At 42.1% G+C, this 20338-nt stretch overlaps 1 protein-coding gene across 1 annotated transcript in view; it reads left to right on the top strand.

Moving 5' to 3' along the window:
* The first annotated feature begins 2087 nt into the window (after positions 1–2087).
* The window catches only part of LOC124259449, a 36823-nt gene continuing 18572 nt past the window's right edge, over positions 2088–20338 (top strand). The window contains exon 1 of the mRNA XM_046693588.1: positions 2088–3175. Coding sequence (XP_046549544.1) covers positions 2716–3175 — 460 coding nt within the window. The 5' untranslated portion in view covers positions 2088–2715. The remainder of the gene's footprint in view (positions 3176–20338) is intronic.

The following is a 20338-nucleotide window of genomic DNA, read 5'->3' as shown; positions in this document are numbered from 1 at the left end:
ACCTTTCATACACTTCTTAAAATTAAAGCTTCTTTTACATATTTTGCTTAGTTAATTAGGAATTACATCGCATAGGCATCATTTAAAGAACAAGGAAACTCGATGCTCCGAATATTTTTAATCCGGAAGCCACGAATTCTGAACTCTTTTTAAATTAAAGAGACAAAAAAATCAATTCCATTATCACGAGAAACCTCTGCTAAACTGACTATATCATGAGCATGTGTTTGTGAATAGCTATATACAGTGAAGATACCGGGTGTTTGCGAAATGGTGTGCGTATCCTGTTCCATCTGTAGCTCCAAACACATGCCAAGGCAGGTCAAATATTTACCCGACAAGTGAGTGAGTGAGTTTAGTTTTACGCCGCAATCAGCAATATTCCAGCTATATGGCGGCGGTCTGTAAATAATCGAGTCTGGACCAGACAATCCAGTGATCAACAGCGTGAGCATCGATCTACACCATTGGGAACCGATGACATGTGTCAACCAAGTCAGCGAGCCTGACCACCCGATGCCGTTAGTCGCCACTTACGACAAGCATGGGTTACTGAAGATCAATTCTAACCCGGATCACCCGACAAAACACGGGAACATACAGCAGATGTCAAAATAGGGAATGCCATCTGGCATCATCCATCTGAGGACGGGAATTTTTGAAGAAGTCAACTTCTTTATTATGAAGTGAATGATTACCCTGATGAAGGAGTAAGGATATACTCCAAAACGTTGTGTTCCTCCTAATACAGAAGCTGACATCCATAAAAACTCCCTTCCTTATCTGTATCACTTCTAAATGCATCCATCCATCAAAGATCATCCATCTGTTAGACTGACTGACTGAGTTTGGTTTTACGCCGCTTTTAGCAATATTCCAGCAACTTCACGGCGGGGGACACCAGAAATGGGCTTCACACATTGTACCCATGTGGGGATTCGAACCCGGGCCTTCGGCGTGACGAGCCAACGCTTTAACCATTAGGCTACCCCACCGCCCCCCATCTGTTAAAAACATATACATGAGGAAATAAAAAGACAGGAGTTCGTTTTTCAGAAGCCATTTATCGTTTAGTAAAACATATGGACGTCTCTTTATCCACATATTTACATTTGTGTCGAGCATCCATATCTGTATGTGCGGTTTCCGATTTAATTTCTGATGCAACATGCATACTGTAATATATCCTGGGTTTTCATTTAATATATCTCATCCTTTCTATCACCACCAAACGCTTTAGCCATGTTCAGCATTTATATATTCGATAAATGTTTTATAATCCATGCATATATTTTCCATATATTTGTGTGTAAATTGTACCAAGACTGGCGTATGTTAATTGATACCGTGTTAACTGTTGGTGCATCACGACCCGTGAAGATCCGGGATAGAATACGTCTTCAGCAACCCATATATGCTTGCTACAAAAGGCGACTATGCTTGTCGTAAGAGGCGACTAACGGGATCGGGTGGTCAGGCTCGCTGACTTGGTTGACACATGGCATCGGTTCCCAATTGCGCAGATCGATGCTGATGATGTTGATCACTGGATTGTCTGGTCCAGACTCGACTATTTACAGACCGCCGCCATATAGCTGGAATATTGCTGAGTGCGGCGTAAAACTAAACTCACTCACTCACTGTTGGTGCATCACAACATCTCTTTCCTAATTGCATGCAAAATAATTGCGTTAACATCTTATCACTGCACTAACCCAGCAATGTCTGAATTCCGGAAACTTTACTTGTATCAGAATTCCTCTCTTGCAAACAATTTTCAGTATCTAAGACGACAGTATAATTTATCACGTACCGTACCTGCAAGGCAAACACACACACAACCGTCGATAGCAGTACACCCCGAGAGACAAATTTCATCACAGTCAAAATTACACTTTAACCCACCTCCGAGAAGCTACAACACCCAGTGAATGAAGGCCCATGCACCGGGCTCCCACAGCGCGGCTTTCGTGTCGAGACTCATGAATGGGCACCCCCATACTATACGCCTAGAATTACTCGCATATTGTTCCTCCGACGGCGTTGAGCGTCGCGCGTAGGGCGAACGAAGACAGTCTTAACATAAACCCAGTCATGTTTACTTCACGAAAGTATTCATGCCGACAAATCACCTGTTGGCCGCCAAGCAGGTGAAATGCTCACCACGGCGAGCGGCTTGTGGATAGTGGAGGTGCGTGCATTATGATTGAAAACCCCGCTGACCAATCATACTGACTTGTCCTGACCAGCGCGTGGTATGTTAAGTACCCTCGACCAATGAAAAGGCGTTCAGCTTTCTGCTTGAGATTAATTCGTTTTAGGTACCGTGACTACAATGACCGAACGATAGAGTTGACGAGTATTTCTACAGTCATCGGGTTCGGAAATAACCTGTGTGTAGTTTGTTTGTAGGCCTTGAGACAAGGAACCTCAGACGGAGCCGCTGTTTCAGCGGGAACAAGACATTGCAAGACCCGCTTGTGTTATAGTCAAGATTACAGGCGGTATTGGGAGGAATATTTACACTAGGAGAAAACAAATCCTGGAAAAATCGCCTAATTGATTCCGTTTTTCTGGGAGTGAGTGCACGCGGGGAAAATGCTGTCGTATCATGTGAGCTGAACGGCCGGTTTAGTTGAGAAAAGAAAACGAAATAATATCTTCATTTCACTGAAAGTTCTTCCTCTCACAAGCCCTTAAACATTTCATCCAAAAATGTGTTTCGAAAGGTTGAGAAAGAGAACGTTTCTTCATATATGTCTACAAGTGGCGCTTCACTTTCATCTAGTGTCGTCTGTGTTCAATAAGGACAAGTACACGCTTGGAGCAGACGACAATCACGACTTTCGACTGAAGCGTTGGGCAGATGCTGCCTATCATTACATTCATAATCTAAACTGTGCTGTGGTGTTCTTCACGACTGCAAGAGAATGTCGACAGTTAGTGGCTGTACCCAAATCCGCTATGAACGTGTATATGGCTGCCCCAACACCGTACGGCAAATACCGTGCTAACTTGCCAGACGAAAGTTTGACAAGGTCCTCCTCCCACGAAGCCGTGCTAGTTGTCGACCCATACCCAGCTGCAAACTTTGGACACCTTGTGGTGGCTTTCTATGTGGATGGGGGGATTTCTAGAAACTTTTGTGAAAAATCCGGTGGAACGTATCTCCATGGTAGGTATAAAGTTTTCTGTTTCTTTTTGAATACTCAAACATGTTGCCTGACTATAAGAATGTTTAAAGGGATTATATTTTGTAGCATGTGAGAGTTAGAAGTTATTGACAAAACTACTGGACTATTAGACTGAGACAAGTAGAAATCTTGAAGGGCAGTTGTTTTCTGCCAAATTATTGAATATTCTCAAAAAGTTTGGCTAAAGTTCCACAACCCCTCCCCCCCCCTCTCTCTCTCTCTCCACACATATGCACACAATCCTATTTCACCTCTCCCTCTCTCACCTCTCTCTCTCTCTCTCTCTCTCTCTCTCTCTCTCTCTCTCTCTCTCTCTCTCTCTCTCTCTCTCTCTCTCTCTCTCTCCTCTTCCTCCCCCATCTCTCTCTCTCACCTTCACGCTTAAAGAAATCCCCCCCCAACCATACACGTTTTTTTTATAATCCAAACAAGTCCCCGAGTTCACGAACTAGCTCCCAAACACATCCCCAACGCCGTACAATTATTATTCCTATTATTCAAGGAATGTATAAATTGTCTATGTTTCCCCGCTCATAATTAATACCAGGAATTCGCATTTAGATTTACGCCAACCCCACGAGCTGTGTGTTTATGATTAAACACACAGCTAAACAAGATGTTATCACCGCTACAAGAGTACGGCGTGTGTGATTTGCGAGACGCTCGTTAAAGATGAAACACTGTGGAGCATTGTCATAAACATTAACACCACGTAAATCTACTCTAAACAATTGCTTCGTTATTCTTAATCAGCCTGCTTACGCTTGCAAGTGTGTTAGTGAAGTATGCACGTTTCAGTGTTAAAGGCGGTATGCGAGACTGACTAACGACTTGCGGGCACCACCACGTGGGTAGCAGGATTACATGGATGCGTTGCGCTTTTCCGCGTGCTGAAACTTCGTTCATCCATTCAATGAGATGAAGACAAATTAGGTTGTAAAAATGGTTGTAAATCTTTTGTATTGGTTCTGAGTCAATGATTATTTGGATTTATTATATAAATGGATTATCATGCTTTAAAGTATGGAGTGAGTGAGTATAGTTTTACGCCGCTTTCACTAATATTTCAGCAATATCATGGCGAGGAACACCAGAAATGAGCTTCACACATTATACCCATGTGGGGAATCGAACCCGGGTCTTCGGTGTGACGAGCGAACCCCCCACTGCCCCTAGGCTACCCCACCGCCCCTTAAAGTATGGATATCAATATAAATGATATATATGAGATATCACTATAGTTCAGACTTGATGAGTTACTCGCAAAACAGAGATCGCAGCAAACTCTTGTGACTCTTAGTGGCCGCTGTGCTTAGTTGCCTCCCTTTGGCGTGACAGGACGTAGTTTCGAATCCCTGACACGCACTGGACACGATCCCTGATCTTCCTGGGGGCGATGGGTGGTCTAGTGATTAAAGCGTTGGCTCGTCACGCCGAAGACCTGGTTCGATTCCCCACATGGGTAAAATGTGTGAAGCCCAATTCTGGTGTCCCCCGCCGTGATATTGCTGCAATATAACTAAAAGCGGCGTAAAATCAAACTCACTCACTTACTCACCTGACTTACCTGCACCTTTCACATTTCTAAAATTGGAATTAAACCCAACTTATGCAAGCACACTCACGAACGCTTTCAAAGCAACACTGCGCCTTTAAGAGCCGTTTTGTCGACCATAATAATTGTATTCTGCAGCCCATGCCGTGGTTTACGGGTAAGTGTTTTCAACACGATATAAATCCATTTATTTAATGTTACGTTATATTCATGTTTGCTCGCGGTAGATGTAAACAAAACAGGTCAAATGTAAGGTCGTCTTAGTACTAGTGATCGCGGAATGCATTGCGGTAACACACCATTGTTGCTGAGTTATGCTCGTCCGGGGCTGGTGATGCTTAAGAAGAAATTCAGATCGAGCATTTTGCGTTGGTAGTAATGCAGTATCGAAGTCAGTCAAGAGCACTTCAAGATTTTTAAAAGGTCATGGTTAGGGTTTTAGTGAGTGAGTGTGTTTTTACGCCGCTTTTAGCAATATTACGACGTGGGACACCATAAATGGGCTTCCCGCTTTGTACCCATATGGGGAATTGAACCCGGGTCTTCAGCATGACGAACGAACGCTTTAACCACTAGGCTACCCCACCGCCCCGGTTAGGTTTTTTAAAGGTGAATATATCACTGGAACAGTTATTTATCGTGTTCGGTATTGTTTCGTCGCATGTTCAGTGACTGTGGTTTTGCGCCGCTTTAGAGACCCAAAATGTGTGTCGTACATAATATATGCGGGAATCGAACTCGTGTTTTCGTCGTGACGAACGAAAGCTTTAACCGCTAGGCTACTACACCAGTTATAAGTCAAGCGGTTGCACAATATAGGGGAATACGTGTCTTAAAATGTTGTTAATGTTGTGTCTGTATAAAACAACATTATATCTATGGTGGAAATAGAGTCTGGATCACCGAGTTCTGGTCAAAACATACAAATGTACCAAGATGTTCATGTTTCGCCGAGCTCTGTTGAACTGTACGATAGTCTGTCAGTGTGTGGTATACACACACGTGGTGTGCGTGCCTCTAAATATCTCTCTTTAAATCTCTGTGCCCCCTGTGTCTGTGTGTGTCTGTGTGTCAGTGTTTGTGTCTGTTGGTTCGCTTGTACCAAGTTGCCTGTTCAACAGTGTTACTCCACTGAGATACCATGCCACAATTTAACACAGACACAACTCAGTGAGTGAGTTTGGTTTTACGCCGCTTTTAGCAATATTCCAGCAATATCACGACAGGGGACACCAGAAATGGGCTTCACACATTGTACCCATGTGGGGAATCGAACCCGGGTCTTCTGCGTGCCGAGCAAACGCTTTAACCACTAGGCTATCCCACCGGCCCAGATACAACTCAGATACAATAACACTAACTACGAGCCGAATGCGGGTAAAAAATAGGGTGGTGAAAGAGATCTTGTGTGCGTGCATATGTGTGTGTGTGTGCGTGCGTGCGTGCGCGGGCGCGTACGTGTGCGTGTGTTTGTGTGTGTAGTGAGCTGGGTGCAGAGTGAGTTGGCGAAAGGGATCGTGTCTGTCCGTCTGTCTGTCTGTCTGACTGACTGACTGACTTTCCGTTTCAACATAGCGGGGCAAGGTGGGTTGGTGGAAGGGATCTGTTTAAGGTGCAGCCACACCACATCGAGTTTAGAGATGACAAGACTTTATAGATGATCAACTTCTTTATTTTCACAATAGCAACGTTTCGGTATAGCTTCTTATACCGTCGTGACATCGCAAAAGTTTAAACAAAATTTAAGAGTTAAAAACAAATGTTATAACAAGGCATGTCATGAAATACGTGACATTTTTCATTATCACGAATGAATTGATGAATTAATGAATGAATATAATTTCGGCTCATTTGCGAGAATTCATTTTGTTAAAGTTTCGAAACCCATCTTTTGCTGAGTCATCATTTCCTTGTTCTAACGGGATGGCATTAATGCATTAATGGTGGACCACTTTGTTCAGCAATGCGTGTGGAACACATGGCCTGTTGGCCCCATATCCATTTATACTACAGCATGTTTGTTGTTTAACGCCACACTCAGCAATAGTGGAGTTATATGACGGGGCTGTAAATGATCGACTCTGGACCAGATAATACAGTGATCGATATTGGGAACAACGATCTACGCCGCCGGGTGCCACAATCAACCACGTCACCAAGCGCGACCACCCGTTCCAGCATACGACCAGATGAAGCGGCTGGGGACATATTCTTATTCAAGTCCCCAGGGGGATAACTAACAATAATATTGAATAGATCGACAAAACAGACATTGCTCGTAAAGATCGATTTTCCATTTGATAATATGCATTTACATATTGAATGTATACGCACTGTAATAAAGAACGCAGTTCTTTTAAAAAAAAGCATCATTCGCAGTTCTAAAATAGAAATCAGGTTCAGAATTGTTCATCGGCATCCCATGCTTGTAGTAAGGGGCGACTAACGGGATCGGGTGGTCAGGCTCGCTGACTTGGTTGACACAAGTCATCATATGCTAAATTCATGGATTCATAGATCACTGGATTGTCCAGACTCGATTATTTACAGACCGCTGCTATATAGCTAGAATATTGCAGAGTGAGGTGTTAAAAAACAAACACACAAAAACAGGAAAAAAACTTTACTCAGCATCTTTGACAAAAATGTGACCGGCTTCTGTTAACGATGTCAAAGATTCAATATAAGCTTATTGCTGTGAATTATATTTGAAATGAACTACACATCAAAGTTCAAACAGATGTCCCCGACTTGATATGTTACTCTTTACGTCAACACAGAATACATGTCTCGATCGCAAGATAACCCAGCTTTAATTAAAGTTATGTAATCCAATAATGTACTGGATAGCCCGCAGATTGTATCTCAAAAACAAACTGACATTTTTAGCGGAGCGAAATTGACAACGCGATGACTGCTATAGACAACGTTTGTAATGTAATGAATTGCATCGCTCTTAACGGCAACACCTGTTTTACATCTGTGTGTCCGGGGGCTACCGGTCTGATATACATGGAGATTTACCGAGGTAGATAATATCTTCCACTTTATCATTCAACCGCACAAGACGCGGTTTGAAACTTACGTCAAGGGGCCATCTCAAAGGTTTTAATTGAAGGTTTTGACGCGAAAACGTGTCAGGTAAATAATTTTGTTATGTATTAGGGGCTGTAGGTGAGTGAGTGAGTCTAGTTTTAGCAATATTCCAGCAATATCACGGTGGGGGACACCCGAAATGGTTTCACACATTGTACCGATGTGGGGAATCGAATCCGGGTCTTCGGCGTGACGAGCGAACGCTTTAACCACTAGGCTACCCCACCGCCCTTCGAGGGGTTTTAGGGGCAGAAGGGTATCCTAATCGTTAAAGCAACCACTGAAGACCCGGGTTCGGTTCTCTACTTGGATACAGTGTGATAAGTCCGTTTCTGTTGTCCTCGCCCTGATATTGCTGGAAAATTACTAACACGACGTAAAACCATATTCACCCACGCACTCACTCTTGGTATGATATGGTCGAGAATCGACCAGCCTAACTCTGGGAGGACGGTCGATCCAGCAGGCCATGGAGGTTGTCCTTTTGTATTAGAAGTAGTTTCAGCCTTACCTATGAATGATAGATAAGACCAATACTATTGGGTTTTTTCAAACAAAATGTTTTCAAGACTCTCAGACAAAATCCCCTATCACTGTTTTGGGGCAGTGGGGTAGCCTAGTGGTTAAAGCGTTCGCTCGTCACGCTGTAGATCTGGGTTCGATTCCCCACATGGGTACAATGTGTGAAGCCCATTTCTGGTGTCCCCCGCCGTGTTATTGCTGCAATATTGCTAAAAGCGGCGTAAAACTATACTCACTCACTCATTTGGTAAGTTTTGCAATAGCGTCGTATTGAAATGCATTCCAAATAAAAAATTACCGTTAATATTTTCGAAAATATTCAAAGCTATCAAGCGAACTATCAAAACTATACGTGCGGTGATGTCTGACCGTTAAAGTACTAGTTCATATCACTACGCCTGTTCCGCCCGAGGTTAGTAACGAAGTTAACCGATTTGTTCCGATTGGCAAAAATATTATGCTTGTGCAGACCTAACGGTAGATGAGTACAGTTTGGAAATCATAAAAGGTGTACTTTAAGTAACCAAATATACCTACCTGGTTATTCCCAGGTCATCCGTCAACATACTGAGGTATATAAAACGAACCTACGAGCTGCTTGACATCACATGGTATTAACCAATCAGCTGCTCCCTTACAAAACATCATAGATCTACGATGACGTCATGGTATCGGTTACTTTGACAACATAGCCCTAGCAACAAAAGACATAAAACACGACACCTCGTATAAATATGTTTTTGCATGTATATTTTCGACTTACCTTAACCCAGATGTATCAGAATGTTTTCATTGTATCTGGCTACAAATGCATTCGACGGCTGGTGTCGAGTTTTGTTGATGGCTGCGAGGCTGTTGATTGTGTTAACACAAAGCCGATCGTTGTGTTACAGTATCCTCGCATAAAACATGAGCCGGATTTAATGAGGAGTCTCATTCTTCAGTGAAGCCCTGTACTTTGTCGGCATGTTTGGAAATATTTGATGAATTCCCCGACAAGGAATCATGTTCGTATGATGGTCATCCATCATGAACAGACGGGCGTGCTTCATCTGCAACACAGGTCTTGTCAGGCAACAGCGGTCACTAAAATTTAGTCCAAATAATTATGTTATTTTTTTCTGAAAAAGATATATGTATATGTAAAAAAGGAGAAACATAATCAAAATGGCACCCAGAAAGTGCTTAATTCGAGAGACATCCAGACTTTCCGAAACATTCCAGACTTTAGTTAATCTATTCTATAAGGAGTTGGTTGGGTGGTTGGTTTACGCCCCACTCAGCAATATTCCAACTATATGGCGGCGGTCTGTAAATAATCGAGTTGGAACCGGACAATCCAGTGATCAACAGCATGAGCATCGATCTACGCAATTGGGAACTGATGACAAGTGTCAACCAAGTCAGCGAGCCTGACCACCTGATCCCGTTAATCACCTCGTACCACAAGCTAGGGTTACTGAAGACCGGGGAGGGGGATACAGACCAGTTGAAGCATAGCATCAGGATTTCGGATCTCGTATTTCTTTCATCGTTAGTTATGTCCAGTTAAGTACCATATCGTAGCAGCTACCTGGTACTGAGGAAGATTATTTTCTTCAGGTTAAACCAATTCTCTGAACATCGATAAAATTCTTTCATCGGATAAAGTTTTAGCCGAGATGATGTTCCAATAGTGAGTGAGTGAGTTACGATTTTAAGTCACATCGGCAGTATTTCAGTCATTATACATTCATGACAGATAAAGTTACTTTAAATGCCTGTCAACGAATGACAGTAAAAACAACTAGAATGCCACAGATATAGATGTAAAACTACTTCTAAGTCTAATTGAAGACAATAGAATATAAAAACAGGCTGTAGATCACCAACAACCGAAGGAAGACCACCATACTAGGGACCACGGGGACTTACAGTAGGGAGTAGTGCTTAAAGGGAGTTGCAGTGATTATTCAACGGATATTTGACATCATCAAAACCATGTAATGTTGAAGTCTGTTCAGAGATTTGATTAATTACCAGTAGCAGATCGGGGTGGGGGTGGGGGTGGTTTGTTTCGAACAACCCCTTCTGAAAATGACAAAAGACCACATTGAAGTTAATGTTTTGCAATGGCAGAGCGAAGGTGGGGAGCGAACCCCCCTGGACCTCCCTCTTTGAAAATTTCTGGATCCGCCTATGATTACTACTACTGCTATTACAAATGACTATTTCCAGAGCGCCTGTTTCCACTCGTGCTAACACATTATTACCCTGGATAACCCGAATTGCCTGTGAGGCGCTAGAAGGTGAACAGTCATTCGACCATCTTATACCACCCGGTACCCATTCACTGCTGGTTGAATTACATCGGCAATGGATATCATAGTTTTTTTGTGTTGACAGACACAGGGTTATAATCGGTGCCAAAACACAAAGAGGGAAGATTTTCGACCGAAACCGTCACTTCCGGTTAGATAAACTAATATAAATGGTCTTTTAAATCACCACGTTAAAAGAACTCGATATTAAAAGGAATATCTTACGAAAAACATAATTACAGGAATCCATTTATCTGCTCTTGTTAACCACGTGCTGGTAACAGTAAATTCACACTGAGTAGATAATTTCTATTTAATATATGTTTCATTTTGAGACTAAACAGCCCCATGCTTGCGTACGTCAAAGTGTGTCAGAATATGTTTTGGAGTATGTACAGCTTATATATCTTGGCTACATTTAAGTAATTCGTTATTACACGCATACGTCACATGGTAATACATGTAAACATTTTAAAGTTACAAGTCACGAATCGTCCCTAATTATTAACATGTGTGCTGCTGACGTTAGTCATTGCAGTGAATTCGTTCGGCACTGTTTCGGTTTAAATAGAGAATCTCACCCTAGTGTCTACTGATATCAATTATATCAACACGAGTTGATAAAGTTACAAATATCAGAGGCTTGCCGAGGATATTTTCACTTGTACCTCGTGTCTACTGATATCAATTATATCAACACGAGTTGACAAAGTTACAAATATCCGAGGCTTGCCGAGGATATTTTCACTTGTATCAACGAGTGTTGATATAATTGATATCAGTAGACACGAGGGTGAGATTCTATTTATCATCAAAAATCATTCTTCATTAGTTTTCAATGAAAAATGTACGTCTCTCAACATTAAACTACCATTAAACTTGCTGTGCAGTGATGTCATAGCATTGTGACGTCATCAAGTTGATGACGTCATAGCATTGTCAGGGCATTGTACAAAATCTACTGTCAAAACGATATCTCCTAGGAGCTATCATATGATCTCACACAAGCGATATCTCCTGTGGAACACAGTTTTGGATGATAAACTGATATACTTGACAAAGTTTTTGAGAATAGTCATCCTCTGTTTTAGGTGAGGGCTATTGGTTTTACCGTGCATTTGTAAATATGTTTGTTTCTTGGTTTGGTTTCTTTGTTCTTTAACGCCGCACTAAGCAAAAGTCCAGCTGCATGGCGGCGGTCTGTAAATAATCGAGTCTGGACCAGACCATCCAGTGATCAACAGCATGCGCATAGATCTAAGCAATTTGGATACGATGACGTGTGTCAACCAAGTCAGCGAGGTTTACCACCCAATCCCGTTAGTCGCCACTTACGACAAGCATGGGTTACTGAAGATCAATTCCAACCCGGGTCTTCACGGGTTACTTGGTTACTTTACATGAGTGTAGCATTAAACAACAGAAATAATCCACAAAGAAAAATCGTAACGGTACTATTGTCTGGCCTAGAACTGACTCATGCCAATATACAGAAAATGTTGGCGAACATGCTAAACGATTTATTGCAAGCATTATGCTATTGTAACCCGGATCTTCACGGGTCTGTTTGTTTCTAGTTTAACTCTGGTCTATTCCAGTTGTATGACGGCAGCCTGTAAATAGTCGAGTCTGGGTCAGATAAGCTAGTGATATTGATATAATGAGCAACGATCCCCATCTACCAAGTTACAGAGCCTGACCACCCAAACTATTTGTTTGCTTCTTACGACCTGCTGAAGGCGCTGTTGGACCATCCGAAAACAATCGAAATCAATTTTGAAAATTATGACTTCAAATTCAGCTACAGGTGCTTTCGTTACATTCACTCTAGGGGCGATTCGGGTAGCCTAGTGGTTAAAGCGTTCGCTCGGCACGCCAAAGACCCGGGTTCGATTCCCCACATGGGTACAATGTATGAAGCCCATTTCTGGTGTCCCCCGCCGTGATATTCCTGGAATATTGCTAAAAGCGGCATAAAACAATACTCGCGCACTCACTCACTCACTCACAATCACTCTGCACATAAGGTTCCTGAATTAGTTGGATTTCTTTGATAATTAAATGACAATTGAACTTATTCTTTCGGTCATTTTCATTCAGTTTTAGTTCTATAATTCTATAAAAACTATAAGCTATAAGCCGCGTGTGGTACAAATATACGTCCAAACAGCAGTGATACGCATGCGTGACCGGAAGTAATGGTGGTAAACACGTGGACTCACACGAGATTCACATGCTTAGTCATGCGCATTCCGATATCGTTTAAATGTATTCTTATCATACCGCAACTCATTCATAGTTGTAACCCAAGTCATACCGCCATTCAGTCGTCTCCATTCACAGACAGTCTACCCAGAAAGAACGAATACTCTCGAATACCATTCATGCGGTCATGTGATCACCACCCTGTCATGTGATACCGTCACTGTCATGTGATCCGTTGGAATTTCAAGGCAGATATATTTCCGATCACCTCGTCTGACCAGTGTACCAATTCACCGTGTAGATTTAGTGTATATAATAGTTCCGTTTTGTTTCGGTTTTTTGTTACTCTGTGTCCAGTAGCGGTAATTTGGGTATAATTACACTTCAGAAAATCCCCGCTATGCCAATTCTAATTGACGTTGCTCAAAATGCCATAAAAGTTAATGGGGCGCACTAACGTGGTTTATCTGACGAGACTTTGCGAGATCGGTGGCCGATTGTGCGGATGATAATGCTTTGTTACAACCTTGGGAGTTGTTGAGGTGATTCACAGAGAGGTGTGGTCTTGAAGGGGTGGGGTGGTTCAGAAGGGTCGGGGAGCAAAGATGGCTCATTTTGAGGATGACGTTTTGTCGTGGTTAGCGCGTCCAGGGCGGTGGGGTGCCCGTCTCAAATGGAATCGAATCTTAAATTATAATCATGGTCAGGACGGTCATCACTGTATGGGCACAGACGAAGATCTTAAATGATCAATGTTCACATAATTTTATATCTTATGGGTGAGTGGTGTTTTACTCCTCTTTAAGCAATGACCCATCAACATAAAGGCGGGAGACACCACACATGAGCATCACACATTTGACTCCTCTGGGGAATCGAACCCACCTGAAGAAGGAACACTCCAACCACTAGGCCATCCCACCGCTTTTATATATTATGAGGGGTAATGAAGATACTAACTGGTGTTAAACTACCAGTTAGTGACGTTACATGTAGCAACTCAATGTCTGTTTTATTGACACCTATGTGTCTGCCTGCCTGTCTGCTAATGACAATATTCAATACACAACTTCGATCACTGACCACATGCAATTTGAACTTAACACCTATCAGGCTATACACCATAAACAAAACGCATTGATTTATGGCCCGAGTTAGGTCTCTGTCACATTATGTAATTACACAGACAGGCAGGTGTGATACTTGTACACATGACATGTTATGATGTCTGTTGATTGCAAAATGTTATACACAAAAAATGAGCATGTATTTACAAAACCCAACATCTCTACATATACACACACAATGAGCCGTGGGGGCATCTGCAAATGAACCAGCCGTTACACTTGAGTGCACACCCACCCGCTCTGACTGGGTTCGGTATCCCGTCTGCTTCGTTTCTTGGGAAGTAAACCCAACTACAAAATATTGCACTTTTGATTTGCGATTGTACGCTTATAATTTTGTTTATATGTTTTTTCATAATCAGCAATGCATATTATATGTCATGAATAAGTGATAATTGTGTTTTAATTATGTTTGATTTTTTGGTTGCATGTGACCTTTTAAACACCCGTGCAAATCCGGGTTAAAATCCTTATTGCTTAGATCGATGGTCATGGTTTTGATCACTGGCCTATCTGGTCCAGTTATATGGCGGCGGTCTGTAAATAATCGAGTCGGGACCAGGCAATCCATTGATCAACAGCATGAGCATCGATCTACGCAATTGGGATACGATGCCGTGTCAACCAAGTCAGCAAGCCTGACCACCTGATCCCGTTCGTCGCCTCTTACGACAAGAATGGGTTACTGAAGACCAATTCTAACCATGGTCTTCACGAGTTAATCAGTTTATGAGTCGGCCATCTATGTTAAACTGAACCATGAGAACCCAATGGGTTAGGACAGTAAAACGAGCGGATTTGTACAACCACACACACACATGCGTGCATACGCATTGCTATATAAGCGCAATTGTTGAAAGCGATTTAAACTCTATTTCACCTCACACCTTGTTTTGTTTATGTTGGTTTTTTGTGCGGTGTTATATTCTATTTTTGGGGAGGGGATGTTAGGGGGGTTCCATTAACGTAATGAAAATCTGCTTCGCTTCATCCAAGCAGGATCCCATTGATTGTTGACTGGCCGGACGCCACTTCCTTGCACTCCTTTAGAACAACACTTCAAAATTGACGCAGTACCTCCATAAGTGCAGCAACGAGATTTATCTAAACATAGACAAATCCAGAACGACATTTGAAAATTGGCAGCAATAACATTCCTAATTCAGAGTTTCTTTGGACTATTTTGATCAATCGTCCACCGGTCAGCGTGTCTAATTGCCACGCGGACATCTGATGACTGGTCCTTGACCATTAGATGTCCTCTTGTCATGGTGGTCATTTAGGCCACTCAACCCCAACAGTGACCATTAATCAGGAACGCTGGCCCTTAATTTGGTGTTGACCACCTGTCTGGGTAACGGCGGATGTAGACGACTAAGGTGTAATTACCCTGACGGGGCTGTCTACACATGATGTATCACTCCGCGTTGGCTCTGTAACAGCGTGTTTCACATGACAGGGTCTTACAGGGGAAAGTCTTGCAGACGTTGTCGGGTTACACGGGCGAGGCCTGTCTATCCTAAAAGAACTTTTTTCAAGAATAAGATACGCTCTCAAAATTAGGAAGCCGTGTATTCTCATTTTGTAGTCTGTCTTCTAGACCCCAGAGAAAACATTAAATAACCCTTAAGATAAAAACACATAAATAAACAAACGTCAACTCTAAAATGATTTCGCAAGTCTAAATTAATTAATCTTAATCTAAACATTCTCCTGCGCTCCATTTTCAAATAACATGCTCTTAACTAAGGGGTAATGTTTTTTCTCTGGTGTCTGGAAAACAGACTACAAAATCGGGATACTAACTCCAAATCTAAAATGATTTGACAAGTCTTTGTTAATTACAATAAAACTAAACATTCTCCTGAGCTCCATTTTTAAATAAGATGCTCTTTTTTCCGTGACGTTATGTTTGTTATATGGTTTTGTGTGTTTAGCTTAGGGGTTTCTCTGTGTAAAATTATTCATCAAGATGGGAAACATGTCAGTTTGAAATAAACTGACGCTCAGAAGAAAGTACACAGGCACCTGATTCTTTGGTAAAATGTTTTCTTTAAAACAGCATGAATATTTTAAAAAGTGTTTTGATTCTGCCTTGTCACAAACATTGTGCAAGTGTTTCAAAAACACCAGATAGTGTACCCAATTACAACATTGCTAGCGAAATATTTATGGTTTTAATGGAAATAGTCCCAAAACACCAGGTGTGTACTTTCTTATGAACGTCAGTATATGACGTTTAAATCGTCAACGTCAGAAAATACCCAACCTCGGTCCTCCACAGACACAGATTCCAAAGAGTGTCACCGCCATATAACTGGAATATTGCTGAGTGCGGCGTAAAACAAATACCAAACCAAAACCATTGAGCGTCCGATCAAGATAGCAATGAGTGAGTGAGTGAGTTTAGTTTTACGCCGCACTCAGCAATATTCCAGCTATATGGCGGCGGTCTGTAAATAATCGAGTCTGGACCAGACAATCCAGTGATGAACAGCATGAGTATCGATCTGCGCAATTGGGAACCGATGACATGTGTCAACCAAGTCAGCGAGTCTGACCACCCGATCCCGTTATACGACAAGCATAGGTTACTGAAGATCAAAATTCTAACCCGGACCTTCACGGGCAGATAGCAATGAAGACTATGTAAATGGATCACAGAACATTAGTGATGACACCAGGTGTTCGCAAAATCATAATCATTATTTCCTGAGGTTTGAGATATGCTAGAAGTTCGATGAGAATATAATCCCCTAGTGTGTCTGGGGTTATTGATGAGGGGCGGTGTAAGGGGAGAGCATTTTGTGCATTCGCTTCGATATATCGAAACGGGGTATCGGGAATTATCTGGTGTTATGAACCTAACTATACTTTCCCGGCAATGGTTACAAATGTTCATTGACTAGTTTCCATTTCACTTCGCTGGCTTTGGTTAGTCTTGTAAATCGTCGCACGTGATCTGACCTCCATGAAGCGCAAGCGGTAGATATCGCGAGAACCAGTCGAATTGGGACGCCGTCTTCAGCTTATCAATCAGTTGCCCAGATATAAGTATCGTATACATATATTTCTTGGCATTGGTAGACTCAAAAACACTCCGAAAAAATATAATATTGATACAAACAAGCAGCTACACATACATTGAAAAGGGGCCCTGTGAAATGACGGATTTAGAAAATCTGTGGAAAATCAGTAAGGGACCGTTCAGAATTTGTTGGTACCCATTTATTTCTAGGGAGGTAGGGGGGGTCATCAATTTTGTACACATGCATTAGGGGAGGTCAGCAATTTTGTACATAAACATATTAAAAAATTATGTTTAAAAATTATGGGAAGGGGAGGGGGGTCTCATTGATGTTGTACATGATATGCAAGGTGTGTTGTGTGTGGGGGGGGGGGGGCACTTACTTTGTACGTTAATTTTAGGGGGATCATTCACATTGTACATGCTTCTGCATAAAAATTATCACTCTCTCTAACACACACACACCTTGCCATAAATTATGAACGGCTGGATTGAACAGAATATGGTTAAGAAAGTGTGAGACAGACTATGGCTTATGTAAACTTGCCAATTGGGGTTCTTCGTCCATCCATCCATGTTCTTGTAAAGATCCCAATGCAACACCACCGCTTTAATCCAAACAAAAAAAGGATTAACGGATTAATGAGTTCGTAAAGTGTCGTTTTGTGACAGGTTTTCGCAGCAGTAATTATCAGCAACAAACTAGGTCCGAACAAAAGAGGTTAAAGTTACTTCAACACAAATGGATATTTTTTTTACAAATCAACTGTTGACGTAGATGTGTCTTTCGCGTTTTTTGCTGAACTAATGCGTTTGCCGTAGTAATTGACGCATAGTGCATTGGCAGTTTTCGGGGTTTTTAATTTTTTGTTTTTTCTTGGTGGCTTTCGTTTGTTTGTTGCCGTTATGGGTTTGGGTTTTAAACACGACTGTTGACCTTCATATGCACCTCGTGACCTTGCACTGAAGACGGGCACACACTCAGAGGCCCCCCACCGACACGCGCTCTCTGGGGGTAAACACAGGGGTATTTTGTTATTGGTGTGGCCTCTTCAAATATACTGAAGAGATGTAAAAACGCATTCCGGTTTATGCTATGTATAAATATGTGTGGATAGGTTTAATTTTTGTGAAAGGATTCAAGGTCAGAAAAGGTCAGAGTATCCCATGTTATAACTGACCAATGGGTATGGTTTTAATTGTCGGCATGGCGCGTGTTAGCGAGTGAGTATGGTTTTACGGCGATGTTTGCAATATCCCAGCAATACCACGGCGGGGGACACCAAAAACGGACTTCACACATTGTACCCATCTGGAGAATTGAAACCGGGTCTTCTGCTTGACGAGCGAACGCTTTAACCACTAGGCTACCCAGTGCCCCTATGGCGCTTGTGAGTCATCTTGCCACGTCGATATAGATCTATGTTTATAATATTAGCCTCTGTTTTGTGTGGATTGAATTGATTTTTATCAGATCCCAGTGATTCAGATTGAAAGGCACATTCCATTACTGTCTTCAATGCTTCAATGCTTCAAAAGTTTGCCTGTTTACAGGTTCGAGGGTAACCAATCCTTACCGCTGTACAAAGTGTTAGGATCCGTTAGTCGAGTGTTCGAATCCGAGAATATTATTTCTTTTTCACCATCACTGTGTCAATTCTCCTTGGTTTCTTCAACATCAGGGGCGGTGAGGTAGCCAAGTGGTTAAAGCGTTTGCTCGTCACGCCGAAGACCCGGGTTCGATCCCGACCTGGGTTCAACGTGTGAAGCCCATTTCTGGTGTCCCCGCCGTGGTATATTGCTGGAATATTGCTAACAGCGGCGTAAACCTAAACTCACACACTCACTCTTCAACATCAAGCCCACATATAATGGTAAAAGTAACATTAAATGCCAAGCTCACTCACGTACTCACTCACTGTCGAAACGCAGAGTTGGATCGTTTTCGATAATATGTTCGACGTCTTCAAATAATGATGCAGATATAGAAGCTATACATTTGCTGATGCCATTTCGCTCAATTTCAACCCATATGCGGCATTTCTTTGGCAGTGATAAATCTAAACACCGACGTAAGGTCTCCATGTTGTACTTAATCATGCAGGCAGTTTCACGAGAGAAATCAACACCAGCTCCGAACATGTCAGGAGTGAGTTGTAAAAGAAAGGGGAATTTTTAAACGTTCACCTCTAATCTATATATAACCCTATATGCTGATTCGCTGCCTTCTATTATCTTGGGGTCGGTGGAGTGGACTAGTGGTTATAAAGCGTTCGCTCGTCACGCCGAAGGCCCGGGTTCGATTCCCCACATGGTACCATGTGTGAAGCCCATTTCTTGTGTCCCCCGCCGTGATATTGCTGGAGATGTGTCAATCGGGACACGTGTTAATCTGGAGATGTGTTAATCGGGACACGTGGTCAACTGTGGTTCCTTAATTTTGAATGACTAAATAAATCACAGTCACTTTGAATGTAACGTGTAACCTTTGGGATTACAATTTCTCAATATAGTACAGATTCTAGTACTTTTGAGGTCGATCGTCCCGGATGGGTGCTAAAAAGTACAAAAAATTGTAAGAAATTGTACTTTAATGAGAAAGTGAAATCCCAAATATAGCATATTATGTTACATTTGTGACCACTTTCTAAATGGCATTGTGTATTCACTTTCAATTCACCTTTGTCTGTTATTGTTAATAGGCTTTTCCCTGGAAAGCTTCATTACAACAGTTAGAACATCGTTAGAAATCGTCTTGGAAACAGCATTGTAATAAACTCGATCCGTTACGTTGTAGATATAGTGAATATACCTATTCTACCCCGGATCTTCAAGTAGATAAGTAGATATAGTGAAAGGTTGACTATTGGAAGTAGTGGTACCTAGTTGTACAGTATTGTGGAGAGAGGTACGGTTGGGTAGCCTAGTGGTTAAAGCGTTCGCTCGTCACGCCGAAAACCCGGGTTCGTTTCCCCACATGGGTGCAACGTGTAATGCCCATTTCTGGTGTCACCCGCCGTGATATTGATGGAAAACTGTTCAAGCGGCGTAATACTAAACTCACTCACTCACTCTTATGGAGAGTGTTTCGTCCCTCTGAATATTATTCACAGATCTAAATACCAAACCTCTGAGGTCAAACAAATGAATATCACTTTTTGGGAAGGGTTGGAATGTTAAAAGGACGGTATTGTGATCACGAGTGTCACATTCGAGCATCTGAATAAACATTTCGATGTATCAGATATACATTTCCCAAGTACAAGAAAATATCTCCAAGAGGTCGTGACAGAAATCTGTGATCTGTGAGT

Source organism: Haliotis rubra, unplaced genomic scaffold (genome assembly GCF_003918875.1).
Source record: "Haliotis rubra isolate DU_JTF1 unplaced genomic scaffold, ASM391887v1 Scf721, whole genome shotgun sequence".
NCBI classification, from domain to species: Eukaryota; Metazoa; Mollusca; class Gastropoda; order Lepetellida; family Haliotidae; genus Haliotis; species Haliotis rubra.
The sequence above is the reverse complement of the archived record's forward strand: the minus strand, read 5'-3'. Positions and strand labels throughout refer to the sequence as shown.